Source organism: Protomyctophum parallelum (assembly GCF_964188405.1).
Source record: "Protomyctophum parallelum genome assembly, chromosome: 1".
NCBI lineage: Eukaryota > Metazoa > Chordata > Actinopteri > Myctophiformes > Myctophidae > Protomyctophum > Protomyctophum parallelum.
Genome location: NC_139697.1, coordinates 68,680,323 through 68,702,392, shown reverse-complemented (window position 1 = coordinate 68,702,392; position 22,070 = coordinate 68,680,323). Strand labels below are relative to the sequence as shown.

At 42.3% G+C, this 22,070-nt stretch overlaps 2 protein-coding genes across 2 annotated transcripts in view; both read right to left on the bottom strand.

The window, feature by feature from the left end:
* Positions 1-9,752, bottom strand: part of LOC310865526 (RNA-binding protein Nova-1-like) — a 36,081-nt gene extending 26,329 nt beyond the window's left edge. Inside the window, exon 1 of the mRNA XM_083774673.1 lies at positions 9,289-9,752. Within this exon, the coding sequence (XP_083630799.1) occupies positions 9,289-9,490 (202 nt within the window). The 5' untranslated portion in view covers positions 9,491-9,752. The remainder of the gene's footprint in view (positions 1-9,288) is intronic.
* A 2,056-nt stretch (positions 9,753-11,808) lies between these two features.
* On the bottom strand, positions 11,809-21,273 carry kptn (kaptin (actin binding protein)). The gene is made up of 12 exons (XM_083772096.1): positions 20,979-21,273; positions 19,702-19,784; positions 19,465-19,549; positions 19,251-19,305; positions 17,676-17,754; positions 17,480-17,553; positions 16,943-17,049; positions 16,306-16,410; positions 16,152-16,215; positions 14,734-14,869; positions 14,037-14,213; positions 11,809-12,501 (listed from the first exon to the last, which is right to left on the bottom strand). Exons 1-12 carry the CDS (start codon positions 21,187-21,189, stop codon positions 12,325-12,327), a joined length of 1,353 nt encoding a protein of 450 aa, XP_083628222.1. The 5' UTR covers positions 21,190-21,273; the 3' UTR covers positions 11,809-12,324.
* Between the last annotated feature and the right edge of the window lie 797 nt (positions 21,274-22,070).

Here is a 22,070-nt window from a genome sequence, read left to right as displayed (position 1 = left end):
TTTCATGGGATTTCAGTTTTGATTGACATTCATTGACATGCCATTGTCATAAGAGACCTTACTGAATGCTTAATCTAACTCACACTACAATACAACACATGCTGATGATACACAGCATGTGTGTGTGTGTGTGTGTGTGTGTGTGTGTGTGTGTGTGTGTGTGTGTGTGTGTGTGTGTGTGTGTGTGTGTGTGTGTGTGTGTGTGTGTGTGCACGCGTGCTCGTGCGTGTGTGTGAACAGCTCAATATGGCAGTATTTCAAAGAACAATCTAGAAACTAGAATGGGAGCTAAACCATTCCAATCAATTCCACCTGTTATGTTCATATGAGGCCTTTATCTTCTTGCTGGATGTATGTGGTGTACTGCAGGCATCTCGTTATTTAACTAGCAATGAAAGACAATAAAATGACCTTGGTGAAAAAAATAAAGTACATGCCTGTTTGACAGAATCACCATAGAGCCTTTGAGTCCTTATTTGCTGTCAGAAGACATGTGAAACCAAAGGCTCCTTATAAAGAACGATAATTCATGGAAAATGGTGATCAAAAGAGTTCAACTGCAAACACAATATTCCAAGACTTGTTGGACAGACAAGGCAAACCCAAAACCCCACTGCGTAACTTTCTACCTCTCTCTACATTCCATTTCCAACCAGAACCGAGCAGAGCCAGCATGAGAGCAAGACACAGAGAATCCCCTCCATCACCCCTCGCAGCGGCGCGTGCTGTCATTAGTCAATAATTAATTCTGTCCTAGTGTCTGAAATCACAGTAACAGGTTTTAATGGCGTCATGTGGTAGAGTAAACATGGCAATCTGTTGCTGCAAGCCGCCAGGGAATAGGGAGCAATGGGGGGAAGCTGAGTGGGGGTGTTAGTTCAAACCCCTGTTTGCAACACTGGAGGGATGACTTGGAGGAGAGAGACTATGGACACGGAGCCAAGCGTGTTTAGTTAAGTCACTCAAGGGGGGTGGGTCAGAAGGAAATGCCTTGTGACCGTCCTCCCTCCCTCCCTCCTCCTCCTTCTCCTCCTCCCCACTACCCCTCCAAGTACCCTCTCTGCATTTCAATAGACCAACCTGATGCTGACAGGCGGCAAGGACGATGGAACAAAAAAAATGAGCAGTAATGAATGAACCGAGGAGTATTATTAGGTGCACGAAATTGCCAAAGAGTTTTAGCACAATACGCAATAAATTCAACAAGTCAAGTCAAGAACAAAAAGAGTTTCAGCCTCTCTCTTACCCATTCTGAGATCTCCTGGTTCAAAGCTCCGTCTGTCAGATCGCCATCAATGCCGGGTACGGTATACAATCTCTAAAGGGTATCTTAACGTCGGGGCTAGGCATAGGTGCAATGGTGGTGTTGAGGAATGCGGCCGGTCGACCTTTTTTCACCGAGGTCTAATTCATCAGCGGGTGTAGCGACCAAAAAAAAAGGAAAAAAGCGATTTCACCGCAGCATCCGAGCCATGCCTGCAGCTGGCCCGAGCCTCAATTGTCTGAGAAAATGCTAATGCAGGCTCTGAGTGTTTTCAGTGAAAGACGGCACGCATTGTTCGAGCCTGCATCGGTTTGAAGGGGGGGGGGTCTTCCCTGCCGCATCACCCTTTTCATTGCTCTCATCCATATTCATCGAGTGGCCTGTCCGTCTGCAGCAGCGCGGAGGACTGACACCACGCCAGGCCAATCAGCAGCCTCCTCTCCGACGCCGCGTCACGTCCCCACCCCCCCCACCCCACCCGATGCCGGTCCCCCCCCCCCCAAAAAATTGAATTTTCTCCCCTACCACCCCCCCCTCCCTCCCTTACTCCGCCTCTTTTGACGCAGCACTATAAAGTATGGCGGTCCATTCACTCCCAAGATTTTCGTTGCGAGGAAAAAAAGCGACAAAAAGGTGAATCAGGCCGGAGGAGGAGACGCGGGTTCGACCGGTGAATGGGAAAGCATGTCGGGTGACCTTCAGCGGCGGCTGAAGAGGTGTGTAGTTAACATGACCAGATGAGGAAAGGAGGTGGAGGAGGAGTGATCAGGAAGAGCGTGCCTTTTACACCCACCCCCCTCCACCCCACCGCTTTTCTTTCCCCTCCTCCTTTCCCCCACCCCCAATCCCTTAGACGGCCATGTTTGAGAGGGCGGTGGGGCTCATCAACCATTGCAAATGGCAGTGCCGCAGAATGGTGGACGGGGGTGATGAAGCCAATCACTACGCCTATAAATCTTATACAAGAGGTATCCTGTATGAGTCTGTGCGTGTGTGCAAAATCTGCAACGCGTGCGTGCGTGTGTTGCGTGCGCATGTCGATGAGGGGCAGTCAGCTCCACTCAGTAGTGCTTCCTATATAGATTGTCTGAGGGAAACGCTGACTCCCATTTTGTGAGCCAATTTTATTTTCGGCGTCAATTTCAAGAGGTCTTTAAAAAAATGAAGAACTATATTATTATTGTGCGCCGAAAACAGTGTTTGGGGGGTTGAACGTGTTCCCATAGAGTGACGCGCTAATGAGTCCGTCTTATCCATTGTCAGGTTCTCCAATATATACTGTATATAAGGGACGTGGTCTCCCTCTCTGGGCGCCACTCCCCTCTCTGTCTATCTCCCTTTCTGGCTGCCGCCTGGCCCCTTCTTCATCTATATCTCTTTTCCTCCCATTCTCTCTTTCACTGCCACCTGGCAAATTCACAGTCTACTCACGTCACATCGCTCTACAAGGGCACCTGTGTCCTTCTCTCTCTCTCTCTCTCTCTGTGTCTGTGTCTCTCTCTCTCTCGCACACGCACACACACACGCACACGCACACACGCACACACACACACACACACACACACACACACACACACACACACACACACACACACACACACAGTGTCCAAAAAACACCAGCTCCACATTATTATCCAACTCAATCCTCAATATTTAAGCTTTCGGAAGCACTGACTTCCCCACTATAGCACCGTGGGGGCTCAGAATATGGGTAATTACAGGTTAAATTAGCATCAGACAACATGAATGAAAGAGATGTTCATTTTTTGAGGAAGAAAAGGAGGACGCTGATGATAATAAAAAAGGAGAGAATTCCACTCTCAATTGTCCAGCTGGCCGTAAAATGCAACAACAAGGGACTCCGCTTTGAAAAGAGCACCGTCTCTCCTCTCTTTGTTGTTGCTGTCAGTCATGTTAATGATCAATTCAGAAGGAATAGTGTGATCAATATCAGACACACCGTCCAGGGGTTGGCGATTACAGGGATGGGGAGGATTTACCACTGCTACCTCCAGACCAAATACTGGGAACATTATGAACATATGCTGCTGTATAACCCATTTTGTGCGGGAACCCCTTTTGGTGTTTTAAAGCATTATGTTATACTTTTGAAAAAATAGCAGATCTACAAGCTCATAGTGCAGCACTGAGTGCCACGCTACGAGCTTGGTAGGTCTGCTATTTTTGAAAAACAAATTGAAAATGTGGCGCAAATCTTTGAATATATATTCTTTCAGAGCTAAAGTTTTTAACTCGAATCTTTGCTTCTGGGGGGTCTCTGGACCAACATATTATCAGATGGGGGTCGGCTAATCTTGGGGGTCCTTGACATGAAAACGTTTGAGAACCAACTGACATAGTGAACAACTTTTTTTCAGATCATGGTCATGATTTAGAAGACATTTGTAGAATCGTTCCCAGGTCAAAATGGGATATGTCAAGAATCATAAAATGAAAGGTTACTAGTGATAATGATGGAACATATAAGCCCACATTGCCGTAAAACATACGGCTTTATGTGGTTGTGTCAGTATTGTATCTCTATACTATGTATCCAGGGAGGGTCTATTGGTAGGTTTGTCTCATAAACTATTTACTGTGTTGCAAACAAGAACACTGGTTGCCATTTCACTTCTCTGTCTTCTTCTTCGCTATATCTTGTGTGTGCTGGACTGTGTGCACGCGTCATGGTGCTGTGTGTGTGTGTGTGTGTGTGTGTGTGTGTGTGTGTGTGTGTGTGTGTGTGCTGGACTGTGTGCACGCGTCATGGTGCACAGTAAGGCTTTTGAGAAGATGCTCTGGATACCCACAGGATGCTAAATTGCAGCAGAGGCGTGCATGCGCAGACACACATTCGCATCATGCACGCACGCACACACACACACACACACACACACACACACACACACACACACACACGCACATTCGCATCATGCGCACGCACAGGCACACACACACACACACACACACACACAATTGCATCATGCGCGCACACACACACACACACACACACATATTCGCATCATGCGTGCACACACGCACATTCGCATCATGCGAGCACACACACACACACACATTCGCATCATGCATGCACACACACACACACACACTCGCATCATGCGCACAGACACACACACACACACACACATTCGCATCATGCGCGCACACACACGCACATTCGCATCATGCACGCACACACATTCGCATCATGCGCGCACACACGCACAGTCGCATCATGCGCGCACACGCACATTCGCATCATGCGCGCGCACACACACACAGCAAATTTGGTAAACGTTAAATTTGCAGTCGAAAATATAACACACCAACCTTAATATCATCATGCTCAAAGAGCCGTAAAGCAAGGTTTCCTTAAAACCTACAGTATGTATCTATTCATTATATTATATTCATAAATCTACAGTATGTATCTATTCATTTAAAATCTACAGTATCTATCTCATCAATGCCTAAATGACAAATGTGCCTGGAAATCCAGGTGGGCTCATACTGTACATGTGAAACAAGCTTGTGTTTGTTATTAATACCTATATAATAATTGACGTTGAACGTTGGGGCTATACAATCATGTGGAGCGCACAATTTCATGGTTAACCCATTTAGACCTCGATTCTACAAATGTCTTCTAAATCCTGACAGTTTTCTGAAAAACCTCATGTTTCTATGTCGGTCGTTCTCAAACATTATCATGTCAAGGACCCCCAAAAATATCAGTAATTGGCCGCCGACCTCCATCTGAAAATATGTCATTCCAGAAGTAAAGATTTTAGTTAAAAACGTTTGCGCCACATTTTCATGATTTTTCAAAAATAGCAGATCTACAAGCTCGTAGCACGGCACTCGGTGCCGCGCTATAAGCTTGTAGATGTGTTATTTTTCAAGAGCATAATAACATAATGCTTAAAAAGGGGTTCCCGTTCAGAATGGGTTACAGTAGGCTACAATTCAGTGCTGCACAGACAGACACCCAAGGCTCTCAATCTCTGAGATATATTCAATTCAAAAATAAATGTAGCATTAAAAATGAAAGCAATAACATCAATAACAACAAGGTTCACACTGCTACTTCAATGTATTCAGGCTGGTCCCAGTGGACATTTTGTGCAAACACCAATGACACAACATTTCGGGCTGAATGTGTGAAGACAGCATTCCAAAAAGTAAACAAAAATGGCCAAATATTAGGCTACATTTTACCAATTCTCCTGTCCTGAACAACTTAAGGATAACAAGTTTTCCAAATACTTAATCATGAGCATGTTGACTAATAATATATTATTTAAATTAGCAAAAATCTAGAATTTGTATAGTAAAATAATACCTAATTGATTCAGGACGATTAATATACAGGCTCTTCTACTCAATTCATATTGCAGATTTGATATTTTTCCAAATCAGCTGTTGTACACCTGCATTATTCTCATACATTTCTGAAATGTATGGAACCAATAAGATGCTAATACTTCATGTGTACAGTATGAATATAATGATTAACTGATTGATTGATTGATTGATTGACTGACTGATTGACAGAATGATTGAATGATTCATAATATATCAGTCAGTCAATTCACATATTATGTGAATCACCATGACATTTTCTTGGGAGTTGGAAATTGAACTGGTCAATGTTACTTTTTCATTCATCGTGCAGTGAAATCGTAGACATACTGTGTGACTGCAGTACTCCTAGATGCCATGTCAAAAAGGGCCAGAGGTTCTGGTTCCGAACAAGGTTATGAAAATTATATAGGATATATAATATTTTTTTGCAATTTTACTATTTTCTGTATACTACTACTACTAGTACCCGGCTGAAGAGCAACGAGTCGGTAACGATGGAAGTTGGAGATCCATGCCCCATCCGGCTATGCAATACCACTGTACCCGCGTCAGAGTACCCGTTCCACCCCATCTGTCTGCGTCACGTATGGAGATTTCTGATCCGTCTCTCTGTGTCCCTTTATTCCTATATGTATTTATAGTTCTGTGTTCAGGCATGCCCAAATATGAAGTGATGTGATGTCAGGCCAGCTCCATATATGGTTGAGAGCCCGGGCAGAGGCCTTTTGTGGCGGTTCTGGACTACTGTGGGTCCGACCGACCGACTCTGACTGAACTCCCTGTGGGTGTGTGGAACGGATGTGTCGAATTTGAAGTCGTTCTCGAGTTACGTGGATTACAGACGTACACACATACGTACAGAGACATGGTGCATTCATAAAGATAATAGATATCATAGTAATCTGTAATTTGTGCATAAACCAGTCGCATTAAACCAGTCGCATACACCAGTCGTGTGTATATATACATACATCTCTATGCAAATAAAGAATCAAATTTTCTCTAGAAACAAGGAAACCATCTTCTATGCTTTACAGATTTTCAGTGGTTCTAAAGAAGCACAATTTTGCACAAAGTAAAATGAATGATCTTGTTTACATTGCTTCTGCAGGGCTATTAGCTGTAAACTATAATGCTGTTATGGTCCAGTTACTTACTGATTGTGCTTGGTGCAAAGATAGCCAATCAGTAAGTAAAAGCATTCAGGATGGTGACTTAACTGCCAACTCTACTTGGACATTCAATTAGTATTACAAAAAAAACTAATCAAATAAGTGTTTCCTATAAGCTGGCCTAGCAGTCTTTTCCTTGTGATACCAAAATAATCAAATTCTGGAGAAAAGACTAGACAAGGACTAATATATCTGCCATCACTCTTTGTGACTGTTCTCCAAGTTGATACTAATGAGTCACACAGTAGTCAAGGTAAAGCAGTGGTTCCCACACTCGTTTATGTCAAGGACCCCCAAATTGACACGTATTAGCCTGCGGACCCCCATTAGAAATAATATGCCAGGGACCCCCATGAGACTCTAGCAGTGACTCTCAACCCGTTTAATTTCAAGGACCCCCCCCATTTACAATTTAGTACAATTTTGATGTATTTTTTACTTTACTGAAGTATTTCCAGTTTTCAGTAAGCTACTTCTACAAGCTCACAGTGCGTTGCACATTATGTTACGAGCTAGTATAGATCTGCCATTTTCAAAAGATTAATATAAAAATGTTTGAAAACTTGTGAAATGCATAATGAGTACATTCCACTTTTGGTACATTTTGATATACCAATACATTTTACTATCAATACTTGATGCCACTGCAAAGGGTCCTCGTCTCATAGCTTTCTATGCTTGTGGTTTCTGTTATTAATAGCTATAAAGCTAATGTATTCATTTATTATTTATAATTAATAACTATAGATATCGACTATAATTCTATTTGTCCAAAATTTGAATCTTAAAGACAGGATTCTCATTTGTTATCACACATTTCTTCCCAATCCAAGAGACAATTAAGTTAACATTCCAATACCTATACACTATACAGAAAGATGTCACCCTAAAATGTAGCCTACTTGATACGGGGGAGAATATTTGAGTGTAAAGGGTGTCTAGTATGTTTTCCCACATGCACATATATAGGCCTACTACTCAGGCACGTGCACACATAGACATCAAATGGGGCTTCAGCCCCTGCCCTTTTACCCGTCTTACTGTAAAACAACTGCCCTCTCCAGACCACGAATGCAGCATTTACTACACGGTGAAAGAAATGCAAATGGCCTTCCTCTCCTTTCCATGCCATACCGGAAGGCAGCATTCAAGGACAATTGTTTTTTTTCTCCAAAGTCTCCTGAACTAATTTGTTTCGAAATCCATGTTGTTACACCGCATCTCTCCAGTAGTTAAAGAGTGCAAGGTTACGCCCCAAAAATAGCTGATGTACAAGCTCTCAACGCGTCTCAGCGTGACGCGTTGTGAGCTTGTAGCTCTGCTATTTTTGCTATTTCGGGCCAAAAGTGCCCTCTTATGGGATGACATCCCAGGGATGTCAGCCCCTGCCTCTCTAGCACTCTCTGCACGTGCCTGACTCTACCATATAGTCCCATGTCTCCTACCTTTCCACAATGAATTGCAGGCTGATTTGTGCACTTTGTGAACATTGCTTTGCTTTGTAATTGCAATGGGTTTGGTTATTAATTAAACAATGCTTTTGTATGTGTCAACAATCCCATAAACATCGTGTTGGGTATTGTCGGAAAAACAAATTCCATCTCCCTCTCATAAAACTTAAGCCTACTTGACATCATATTTATGGTTATTACAAAAGCACGTACCACATTATAGCTCAGATTATTCTCTGTACTATATTTCACAAAAGAAAAACCTTATTGATATGTGCCGTTATACTTCCAAATGAAAACAGGCCTGCATACATGGGCTACACACTACACGCAGGCCTACATAATATGGCAACATGCTCAGAGTTGATTTGGTAAACAAGGAGTACGTTGCTACAGCAATTGCTCCCCACGGTCCTCTCTGGTAAGACTAACACCCCAGGCTGACTGTACACTGTACAGTATTGTGTAACCTCAGAAGTCCCAACTGAACTCCCATCACACCACGCCACTCCCTCCCTCCATACCAAACCCCAGATGTAAAACACAAAAAGGTGACAAGGGGTCAAGATGATTCAACCTGCATCGGTCGGACCGATACAAGTTTGCTGGTAGCCTATACACTTTCTGTTTCATGCATGGTCTCTGGGTTTATTATTATTCAGTTCACGCGCCCTACAACGTTAGATGCCATTACATAACCGACGCGGACTATATAGCCTATATAAATATAATATATATATTTTTAAACTGAAAGTGCACACAGGTGTATATGTTGTTGGCCGGGCCCGGTGATCATGTGTGACCAAACAATGAGCTGTGCACGTTTTGCATGCGGAGAAATACTAATCAGTGAACCATTTTAGTCCAGATGTGTTAAATGACAGCATTATAATGTTAGTAGGAAAATTACATTTGAATAAATAAAACAAAAAAGAAAATATTACAAAAGGTTTGATGATACAGTGTCTTCTGTGCTGTGGATGAAGTAATAAGTAGGCTAGTCCTGGGTCATTCTGATCTGATCTCTCAGTCCTACCTCCCGTGTTGGTGCGCTTGGTGGTGCAGCCTGCACCGGCCTCTTCAGCCGGAGTTTCTTCCAGTGGTCGTTTGCGAGAGTCGGGGGAATCAGACTGATCCTCCATGTGGGTCTGCTGCTGGTTGTTGTTGTGGAGGTTAGGATCGGAGGAGGAGGAGAAGATCCCGTTGTGTTCCAGTAGTGCTCCACCGGCCATCATCATTTTTCCCGAGCGGTATTAAATCAAATAAAAAAATGTGCGCTATATATTCCAACAGCAGCAAGGCAGCGTCCTCACCAAACCAACCACCACCAGTCACCACATAACACACACCACGACCACACGCACACACATATTACACACTCATTCACACACGCACACACACGGCGAAAGAAGCGAGTTTTCCGCGAAAACGACAAGTTTTTGGCCCGTTTTAATCTTCAAAATGTTTCTCCCCCAAAAAAAACTGCAGAATGACAGACAAGCCCCGCAATTCGCTCCCGCTGTGTTCCTGCTCTCCTCGAGTGTTGGCAGATCGAGCGTCACACACACACACACACACACACACACACACACACAAAGCTAAATATAAAAATCCATTGAGTGAAATGCATTCATTATAGCAGCGCACTCATATCAGTGTGACACTTCAAAAGCATGGTCTTTACGGTCAATTCTTCACGCACAGCACAGCCCCAGTGCCTTAAAATAACGCTGTCTGCTGCCGCTGTACTCGGCGTGGTGGTGCGATCATAAACTATGATGAAACACAGAAAATGTTCATAGTATCAAGGCAATGGAAAATATGTTGGTCATCTCCCAGAACATGTTCTGCTTGAGTCCTCTCTAGCCAGGTCGGTTAGTGAATGATAAGTGCAGCTGTTGTTATTGTTGCCTTTTGTAATGCAAGACTAGGGAAGACTCCAGAGGGAAATGTTTCTTTCAAAGCTTCGAGGGAGGGTAGACCACACTGCCACTGACCGGCCAAAGAGGGAGGGTGGACCACAGTGCCACTGACCGGCCAAAGAGGGAGGGTGGACCACAGTGCCACACTGCCACTGACCGGCCAAAGAGGAGGCCGACCAGAGCATCCTACAAGTGTACATCCTGTACAAGTACATCCTACAAGTCAAGTGAATCAGCATCTTACCTTATAGTCAGTTAGTTGTAGTGTTTTTTTAGTAGTTGAGATTGACATGTTTTGGAACGTGGAAACATGAACATACATGTTCATGTTTCCACGTTCCAAAACATGTCAATCAAAACACTACAATCTCAATCTACCAATATGCAAGCTCTTGTGAACTCAAAGTATTGCATTTTATAATTACAGAAATATTGTTTTAGTCATAAAAAGAGAAACCAATCTACCGTAGTCAGTTCACTGATGTTCATGTTTCCACGTTCCAAAACATGTCAATCTCAACTACAAAAAAAAAAACCCAACTACAATCTCAATCTACCAATATGCAAGCTCAAAGTATGAACTCAAAGTATAGCATTTTATAATTACAGAAATATTCTGTTTTAGCCAGAAAACTCATGGACATTTTTTATTATCATTATTTACAGAACATTTCTGTACACACTCCAGTCCCAACGGTATTTAAATTCACGCAGACTGTGACATAACATTAACACATTAGCTTTAGGACACTCTATTAAAGTCAAGCCATGGAATGTATTCATTGCCATTTGGTTCAATCGTCGATTTAAACTATCTTCCTGAAGCTATCTGCTCTTTCTTTCGTTCTATTTGATCTCATAAAAAATGTCCCTGGTGACATTTTTCATGGACAATCCTTTCTGAGAACCTGAGAAGTCCCATTTTTCTGACGGCCTATACCAGTGGTTCCCAAAGTGGGGTCCGGGGACCCCCAGGGATCCTTGAGGGAGTTCCAGGGGGTCCCCAGCTAAATGATAGTTTGGAACCAAATGGCCCCTTATGGGTCTGTAACTCTGAGTGCACAAATGGAACCAAATGGACCGTTAACTCTCAGAGTTACATTAACATTGATTTTATGAATATAAATTGGGGGTCCCAGAGATAGAAATGCCATTAAATGGGGGTCCGTAGACTAAAGCATGTCAAACTGGGGGTCCTTGAAATTAAACTGGTTGAGAATCACAGCTAGAGCCGTAAAAATCTTCTCTTATGGGGGTCCCTGGCATATCTTTTCAAACGGGGGTCCGCGGGGCGAATTAGTGTCAATTTGGGGGTCCTTGACATGAAAAAGTTTGGGAACCAGTGGCCTATACAAACACATGCAGTATACCAGTGGGTCTCAATATGATGTCTAAGGACCCCCAGTGGCCATTTGTGTGTCTCTCCAGGGGGTACCAAGCTAAATGATTGACAGTTAACCCATTTAGACCTAAGTTCGATTCTACAAATGTCTTCTACTGTACATCCTGACAGTTTTCTGAAAAAGCTGTGTTTCTATGTCAGTCGTTCTTCGATTTTTCAAAAATAGCAGACCTACAAGCTCGTAGCGCGCCACCGAGTGGCGCGCTACGAGCTTGTTCTTAACCCCGCCGCCGACCCTTATCTGAAAATAATGTTGTTCCAGGGACCCCCCCCAGAAGCAAAGATTTGATTTAAAAACGTTCACTCTGAAAGAATACATTCAAAGCTTTGCAACACATTTTCACGATTTTTCAAAAATAGCAGACCTACAAGCTCGTAGCTAAAGTATAACATAATGCTTAAAAAAGGGGTTCCCGCCCAAAATGGGTTAATAAATGACTATGGCCAATAGACTAAAAATAGAAAATGTAAATATTTACATGTCATTTTGATTGAACTAGTGTAGCCTACCATGCCTGCGCTACCCCATGTTGTTTCTGGCCTCTTTGTATTGCATCTCCAGGCAAATCAAACTAACAAATTAGATTACATTAGATGATAACTATACTACTTGTAAATACACACGGTTTTGTCATTTATGTGTCATCGCCTCTAATTTTAACTACTGAGTGCTATGTAATCATTCACACTGACTGCACTTTAAATAATTGTCTCTGGCACAGGTAAACAAAAAGTTCAGAGTTGTGTTTTAACTCAACAGTGGCTGGGGAGCAGTACGCTCTTCTGCGTCGGCCAGATATTCCTTCTCTTCACTCTGTTGACGTTTGGCTGACTGTTGCTCAGAGGCAGAGTCCGTCGGCGGCGACGACGACACTCTGTTTGCCAGTCGTTCAAGGACCAGGTCAGCGGTGCTGGTCAAACTATGCTGAAAATTCAAAGGGAGTCAAAGAGTTAATTTAATTTCGGGAGTGTACAAATGTAACAAAATGGACCCGTAAGGGTCATTCTCAAGAGTTACAAATGGATCCAATAACACTGAGGAATTTATTGTGTACAGTAAAACCATCAGAATAAAATTAAACAGCACACGTCCTCCGATCTTGGTGCTGAGCCAAACTGTTAAACTAACAGATATCATGACGAAAAGCAAGGGCTCGCAACTCACTTTGTAATGCTCCAAGTATTTATTCACAATCACAGCAGGCAGGACGTTTCGACCGGTATTGGTCTTTCTCAACTACGAGAAAAACCATAACATTGTTCACGTGGTCACTTAGTCTTTGAAAGTATTGTAGTGAATGTGAGAAAGAGTTATGAAGAAGTATGTTGAACTGATTGCTTTGGTAGAAATGGTAGACTTGGAAGAACAATTTCTGGACAAAAGCCTGGCTCTGAGAGGAATATTTTGTCCTTTTGTGAGAAAATTATACTTATAATATTGTTGCCTACTTATTATTAGTTTACATAGCTTAGTTCTCCTAGCCTGGCCACACTAATATCACAGCATTTCTTTGCACTGGCAAATTCATCTGGTTTCCAGGCTACAGTTCTCCAGCTGGGGTCGCTGTTGTGCTGTGAGTTGATGCAGTTTACAGGCTAAAATAAATACACTCCTCCATTATGAATATTCTTTGGTGTATTGGTAGTCTATCTTGTTTAAAAGACATTATTACATTACATTATACCCACAATAACTGCCTGGTTCGCCCTGCAGCGTGTATACATATACCGGGACCTCTGCATGTATTTATTTTTAATGAAGATCTATATTTAACTAGGGTAAAACCACGTTGAGATTTTCATCTTTTTCGAGTGGGCCTTGGCTGAAATTCATGTAGCTTTTTCACATAAACAAAATAACAAAAATATATAATCCACAACATAATGCAAGTGCACAATATCTGAAAAGTAGAGACAATTATAAAACATGAGCATTCCTTGGCAGTTCCTTCCTTTAGTTATAGAATAGATTTTAAGATTTTACTTTTAAAGCTGTAAATGGACAGGCTCCGCAGCATGTCTCTGGCATGCTGGCTACATAATATAAGCTATACACATTCACTCAGGTCCTCAGACAAAGCCCTCCTTGAGACCCCCACAGCCCAGCTCATCACAAAAGGATGGCAGGGCATTTGCAATTCGGGCCCTACCTATTAATTTAAGACTTGCAAAATCTCAGATTCAGTCAGTTGGCGAATAAAATTGAACTTTTCCGATGTACATTTCAGAAGAGTACATTTGTGAATGTATTTAGTATGTATGGTGGCACAATTTCACGGCACAGGATTCGTAACCCCGTGAAAGACTCGTCCTGAGGAAAAGCCATTTGTCTTGGTTTTTTCAGAAAGAACTAGAGGGCAAGACAAGTGACCACTTACAAACCAGAGCATATCTGTGGTCGTAGCACAAATCCCCTTGGATCCCAAATGACACCCGTGCTGCATATTACACTTACTGTACCTGCAAAATGTGCAGTCCCTTTAGTGTCAGGATAGCCAGCTCTCTCAAGCCGTCCCCCGTCAAATCTAAGTAGATGATGGACAGCAGGGGGCTCTTGAAACTCCGCCTCCACAGCAGCTGAAACCGCCCATCTCCCCCACGCGCAGCTGGCTGCTCCAGCTTATAACAAAGCAGTTCCTTTTTTTGGCAGAAAGACGAGACAATGTGGTAATAACTCCATTAGAGCCGTACTAAATAAAACCAGTCCTTTTTTGTTGTCGTCTAGAGACTCTAGAAAGTTGGGTCGGAAAATATTAGCGAACAATGGACACATCTATCAATTCACACACTTCATGAATACCATTTACAATTTAGGCATTTAGCAGACTTAATCCAGAGCGATTTACATTAAGCAAGAACAAAAAGCATGGCAATACATCACATACATAAAAAGTAGTTATCATGAAACATGCGTAAACTAAGAACGTAACAGTGGAATATCTATATAATGAAACTATACATATAAACTATACTATGCTATACATAAGTACTATGAAGTGCTATGACTACATACAATACAATTCTAGTGCTATCTACATAACATGCTATAAGTCTGTATCAAATGCTATCTACGTCTACAAAAAGTGCTATCTAAGTGCTATCTGAATAAAGCTAGTGGTTTCATTAGCCCCCCCCCCCCCCCCCCCTCGGCACTGACCTGTCCATAGGTACCCAACAGCACCTCCTTGTGTCCGTCAAAGTCCAAATCGATGACTAAAGCACAAAGTACTGCATCAAACTGGTCACTCTCTGAAAGACACACTGGATGGGACATACCATGCTCCTGCACATCTCTGAGAACACACAAAACCTAATCTCAAGCAGCTGCCATGTTCTATAGAGCGTTGCAGTCCCGCACCCTCGAGAGACCTGGAAAAGAATTCCCCCTTAATTCTCCTCATACTTTTCAAAAAGTCTTTGTAATTATTTGTTTGGTCCAAAATATTGTGTTTGTTGTCATGAGTTGTCACAACTCGAGTTGGCTTTGTATGACGCTTAAACGGTCTTTAAATAAATACTTTTTGAAATGTCTATGAGGAAAATGCATTCGGAATTATTTCCTGGGCCTGGCGTCGTCATGAAAGGGGGCGGAACTGCGACGCTCTATAGACCGATTCCGTACCGGTTTCATGGTCGCAGCCTACGTATTTCCTGTAGGCGGACTCGACGTAGCTGCGGGGGTAAAACCCTCACCAGGCGCATCTCTTCCACTACAGTGAACGGCAGAGTGACTGATGTTAGTTTGCCTCAAACTTTACTCCTTTACCTGCTTTTTTACTAACACTAACATTACAAATATGCCCAGAACATCGAGATGAACCTGTGTAGTTTATGGCTGCTCCAACAGTAGTGGCAACATAACAAATAAAATAAAACGGAATGTCTAATATCCACCGCGATGGCTGAGACCAGAGCCATTGAGTAATGGTTGAGACAAAGCAGTGAAGAATCCTGCAAGATACATAATTTCAGTCTCACCCAATACCCAATCTTTCTGTTTTATGAACACAAGGCTGCTGTATTTTATACCTCATACTAAGCATTTAAAGTATGAGGTATAAAGTACAGCAGCCTTGTGTTAATAAAACAGAAATATTTGGTATTGGGTAAGACTGGCGTTATGTATCTTTCACTGCTTTGTCTCAACCATTACTCAATGGCTCTGGTCTCCGCCATCGCGGTGGATATTAGACATTCCGTTTTTATTTTATTTTTATGTTGCCACTACTGTTGGAGCAGCCATAAACTACAAAGGTTCATCTCGATGTTCTGGGCATCTTTGTAATGTTAGTGTTAGTAAAAAATCAGGTAAAGGAGTAAAGTTTGAGGCAAACTAACATCAGTCACTCTGCCGTTCACTGTAGTGGAAGAGGTGCGCCTGGTGAGGGTTTTGCTCCCGCAGCTATGTCGAGTCCGCCTACAGGAAATACGTAGGCTGCGACCATGAAACCGGTACGGAATCGGTCTATAGGAGAGAGTGGAACTCTGAACAGTGTTGCAGCAAGATGACCAAATTAAATGGTTATTATTATTACACCAATGAATGGAATCTATAGAGAGCTACTTAAGGCTGACCTGTAGACGACCGCCATCTCTATAGCACTGGTTACCAGAAGATTGTAGCCTTCCAGTGCCACACCTGAAAAAAGAAACAATCGTCACCCAATCATGCCAAATTAAAAAATTGTAAAGGCTTAAACTAAAGAGGCACAAGCAGCACATCACATACTTCTCTCTCCTGGGGTTTGGGTGGACTCGGTTTGGCAGCTCAGTGGGAAAAGTAGCACTGAAGAGATGGGGCTGTCCAGTTGTACCCGCCAACTCTGCAACACCGCTGAGATGGAATACACACACAACATCCTTATGAGAAACATGTTCCTACCAATTATAAATACAACACCGACGTCAAAATTGAAACATGAAAGAATGGCAGCCTAATGAATTTAAAGTCCTGTCTTGTCTCAAAAAATATCTTTTCACACCAGTGTAGCATCCCATAGGAGAAAGTACAGAGGCTCATTGTCAAAAGATGCTTTGGTAGAGAGGCAATGTGATACATTTTCCATTATGGCTAACGGAAAAGATCCCCCTATAAAGGGTCATCTTAGAGGGAAGGATAGGGACATACATGTGGTGTTGTGTACAGTATGTAATGCATATGTACTGTTATTATGTGTATGTATTTTAAAGTATTGTTCCGTTCAGTGTGAGAGGACCTCAGTGGAAATAAGTCTTTGGACTTTACAGTGAAATCCTTGAATCGCTGATTATAATGTTGCATTATGATTGCTTTGAAATCAGAGCCCTGACAAATATCGCTGAGCCATGACTGTCATAAATTGTGTTTGGTTGTCTACTAGCTCTACCTGGTTCGGTCTGGTTGACCACAGCCAGACCGACACAGCCATTCTGACAGCCAAATGCAGAGAGACGCCGTCCTCCAGGAATGCTCAGCATATCCAGCCATATTACACTATAAAGAAGAGGGACAAGCCATATTACACTAGACAGCCATATTACACTAGAAAGAAGAGGGACAAGCCATATTACACTAGACACTAGACAGCCATATTACACTAGAAAGAAGAGGGACAAGCCATATTACACTAGACAGCCATATTACACTAGAAAGAAGAGGGACAAGCCATATTACACTAGACACTAGACAGCCATATTACACTAGAAAGAAGAGGGACAAGCCATATTACACTAGACACTACACACTAGACAGCCATATTACACTAGAAAGAAGAGGGACAAGAAAATACAAAATGTTGACGACTAGCAGCATTCTCAAGCTGGTTCCAAACAATTGTTTGTCAATAACAAAAGGGCAAAACAAAGTTCCACACGCGCATGCATGTGCCTTGCGCATCACGCAAAATTAAAGCAGATCAACTAACTTGCTAGGCAATTCTTGTAGCTCAGGAAAGAGTATTTCCACTGGCTGCTCTTCAAACTGATGAAGAGAGGCATTCTGTTGAAGAAAAAAGGAAAAAAGAGACAATTTGAATAATGGATCAACGTGAATGGAGGTTTCCTATGGTTACACACATTATGACTTTTATTGACCTGCCATAGATATTCACTTCAACTTGCCTCTTTGTAGAGGTGGATCCTCTGATCGTGACCACTCAACAGAAACACTGTCTCGCTGCCTTTCTCTCCACACTGAACACTAAAGGACAAAGACATGGCAGAGATTAAAATAGGGTGCATTTTGCATCCGAAAACGCAGTTTATAGTTAAGGGACGCAATAGCACAACGACCTCTGCATCCACGGGATGCAGAGGTACTACTGTTTTTTTATTCTAGTTTATTTTGCTAGCTTTAGTTATAATAATAATTTCTTCTTAATGTCTTTTCTACATGAATATAACCACATTATAACCATATAAAATGAAATGGGAGTTAAATACTGCAATTTGTAAAAATATGACTAACGTCGTTGAAGTGGGACTCATAAAATGTCCCTGGGACTCTAAAAGACCATCCCTGCGTCCCGGGACTCATTACATTGAAAACCTATTTACATCACTGAATTGTTTCCTTTGTTTCCCGCTATGAAAGCTAATCACTTAATCTATATACTGTATGTACTGTACTTACTTGCAAAATTCAAACAAAATAGCAAAACTAGCATATCTAGAAGCCCATAATGTGTGGCACGTTGTGAGCTGGTAAGACAGCTACTTTTGAGTTTGAGTTGAGTTTGATTGAAATGTTATATTTGTAATGGCATGTCCAGAATATTGTCGCCAGGTTGAAAGTGGGTAATAACATTGCAGAAACAATGCCTGTCTCCGCTCCTCCCCGACGGCCTCTGCTGCCGAAACGCTCATACACACCTCCATCTCATCCCAGCTGGACTATTGCAATAGCATCCTCTCTACCTCAAAAACCCTCAATAAACTCCAATACGTTCAAAACTCAACAGCAGTCCTTCATGACCTCCACTTCAAACAAAGAATTCACCCTTTGTCAAGTCCCGCCCGTGGTTCGCCCCCTCTTCGCACCCATTGGTTGCAGTCTCGTGGTTGGACAAAAATCCTCTCTCTCCATCCACTACCATTGAAATAACAGGTTTTCCCAGTTGCTTCGTATTGATATGCTGTGCATTCAATTCTTATTTTAAAATTGGTGTCGGTAAAAAGGAACACCACAGGTGCAGCATGGTGACTGGGCATATCATGTTTGTTTTGAGTTTCTTCCAAAAATGATGTTTTAGCAAATTCAACATAAACAAGGCGGAACCAGGGCGGAAAACAAGGCAGACGATCCTGCTGGTTAGTCAGTCAGGGACCAATCAGAAGGCTGACAAAGGGTGAATTAACTTCCAAATAATTCCTCACCCTCTACAAGGCATCGCACAACCTGCCCCCTCCCCCGACCTCTTCGCCCTCCTCGAGCCACATGTACCATCCCGTTCCCTCAGGTCCAGCGACCCTCCCTACCTTCAAATACCCATGTGTTTAGACTAGCCTTTCCAAGTTGACTTGATTTCCACTTGTTACTTTTATCGTTAAATTGCTTTTAATTCTTTTTTTTCTTTTTCTTTTTCTTCCTAATACAGTTGTCATTTTCTATGTTCTCTCCCCTGTTCCACACAGATGTAAGATATTATTATTATTATGAGGGTAATGTTTGTGTGTCGTCTGTGTGGGATGACTTACACAGTGTGGTAAAGTTGGAAGGGAGTGAACTGCAACTCCAGGTTCAGGCAGCTCTCTGTCCATGACATGAAGCAGTAAAATCACATTCATGCAAGAAAAATCAATTAAGCGCTGTGCCACATTGTGAGCAGTTATTTTCAGCACGACACTAGCACATAATTGGGCACGAATCAGGCTTTATAAGGAGCTGAACATTGTATATGGAGTGTCTTACGTGCAATGGACTCCAGATTGAACTCTGAGCCAGGTTCATAATCACAGTAGATATTAAGGAAAGGGGTGGCTTTGTCTCCTGAGTCCTGAGGGATGAGAGGTTCAAATATGCAGTTTTTAATAATAATTATAATGTATTAGTAGTATTATTACAAAGGACAGCATCAGCATCTGTAGAAAATAAAACAGCATGCCTATGTATGTAGTTTTTGACGTTGTGATTTTTGCATCAAAATACCTTTATAAATGTGATCCCCACTACTAGACCTCGGTTGGGGGGAGTTTTGTTGAAAGCATCGATTGATACAATCTCTGCATCGACTGAGAAAAAGAGGATGTACAGTTTGTAGTACCAAGACATTTAATATCCAAATTATGTTAACACATTATGTGCCCTTTCAAAATGGCGACCCAGGGTGCCCACTTGTTAGACCCACTTTTTGACATTTCTTTAAGAAAAACAAAACAAGACGTCCACAGACGTCCTGGGCACTACATGGGGTAATTAGGACGTCTGTGGACATCTTGGGCACAAAATGTTTAACTTGAATTTCAATTAAGATGTATGAGACAACATTGGGGAGTTTTAGGAATACTAGAGGAGCCTGATTATAAACTGATTAAAAAAAAACATGATCAGAATATAAAACAGCATATCGTTGCTGTCGGGAGGAAATTATTAGCACAAATCAGAGCTAATGAACATCCTTTACGTTATATAAGTTGTTTTCAAAAATATTGAACCAATGAAAAGTAGTAGCCAGTCTGGCAGTGTGCCGCGGGTTCGACTCCCTGACATGACATCATATTGTTATATTTAAGTTAAAAAGGACAGCAATATTTCCTAAAAAATAAGTGTCAGTCTGTGACATCTCTCTAGTCTGTACATACCAAAAGCTGTGACTGACAGCTTCTTCCTTTTATTCTATGCTAAGAAATAAACAAATAAACAATAACAAATATATAAATAAAAAATGTACAACTTGTTGGTTATTTGATATTTTGCTTGGTTTTGATCAGATGAAACATTCTCCTTCAATGTGTAACTTGCTAAAGATTTACTTACTGACTGTAAGAAGTAATTCCGACACATCTTTACTTAGCCCTAGACTTTCTAGCGCTAATATGTTCTGCTAATATTTTAACTGTATTACTTGGACAGCCTCTGTACAGTAAACTTGCCGATTGATTGATTAAAGGAAAGGTACTATGTTTACCCAGGGTACCTGGACTATTGAAATATTTATTAACAGTTTGCAGAATTACAGTACATTTCAAGCACAACTCAATACAAAGACTGTTAACTGTGAGTGGACACCAATAAAGCATTACAGTTGTTTACAAGAGGGTCCACCTTGTTCAATTCAACATTAGAAACATCATGACACAGAAACACTTAGCACCGCGAGCCAGAACCCAATGGTACGTAAAGTTTCTGACATTTGGATATGAGCTGACCCAGGGGTCCCGAGAGGGGCTAAGAAACACTCAACTGAAGCCTCGTCCGCTGCTCACCTGGTATGTAGGCAAACTGCACCTCCTTGGCCACCGGTCTGATCTTGTGCTGTAGATCTTGGTACCTGAAACAGACAACCTTTCCTTTGAGGGTGGCAGCCAGCAGCTCCTGGTCCCCAGCTTGGCACAGGCCGTAGATGTTGCTCTGCGACATGAAACGGCTGAAGCTGTCCTCAACGAAGGAGAAGGTCTCCCTCGACTCGCGGAGCATGGCTACAAATCGTTAAAAAGTCACCGTTTCCATGAAGAAATTAGATTTTGCCGTAGCCATGCCATTCGCAGGGAAAACTGTAAGCAAAACATCCGGGTGTAGGAGGAGCTTCCAGGCCTATCGTCGGCCAATCAGCGGCCAATGGGAAACGGAACGTCCTACTTGACAAGGCGAGACAAGGCGTCTCCAATGTATTGCTGCCCTCTACTGGAAAGGCGAATATTCTCACTTTATCACAAGAAAATGACTAAAACTTCATGAACTTCAACTCTGACTCTGAGAGTGTACAAATGGAATGTGTTCACTCTGCCCAAACCACAAACAGGACCCTTACAGTTAAATTGATTGATTGATTGATTGATTGGAGAATTACAGTACATTTCAAGCACAACTCAATACAAAACTGTTAAACTGTGGACGACACCATAAAGCATTACACCAGTTTACAATAGGGTCCACCATGTTCAATTCATCATAACATTTAGAGACGTACAAATATACACTTCTATATAGCCAAAGAACAGAACAGGAATTCATCATAGAGGAGGTAAAAAGGGGGGGGGGGATCAGATTTTACGGGGGCCAGATTCGAATTGCAGCCGTCCGTAGGTGCCCTTTGAGAGCGCATTTGAAGGAGTCAAGAGATTTGCATGTCTTAATGACTGTTGGTAGGGCGTTCCACATTTTGGTGGCATAGGAGCGAAATTAATTTAGTCCCTTAATTGTTTGTGCCGAATCTGGGTTGCACAGCATGGTTAGTTGAACTCCCTCTGCAGGTACATGGGTATCTTGGTGGTGAATCGAATCTTGTGGACCAGACCCATTGCAAGATGCTGTACTCTGTTGTCAACCCTAAGCCATTCCAGCCTGTCAAAGTCAGC

What these genes read in the sequence shown, in the direction of transcription:
- kptn (XM_083772096.1), bottom strand. Translation starts at nt 21,189, where the DNA reads ATGCTCCGCGAGTCGAGGGAGACCTTCTCCTTCGTTGAGGACAGCTTC. An exon ending in TTCCAACTTTACCACACTGT is followed by an intron (nt 17,755 to 19,250) that starts GTAAGTCATCCC and finishes TTTGTCCTTTAG; the next exon opens with TGTTCAGTGTGGAGAGAAAG. An exon ending in TGTTGGGTACCTATGGACAG is followed by an intron (nt 14,214 to 14,733) that starts GTCAGTGCCGAG and finishes TGCCAAAAAAAG; the next exon opens with GAACTGCTTTGTTATAAGCT.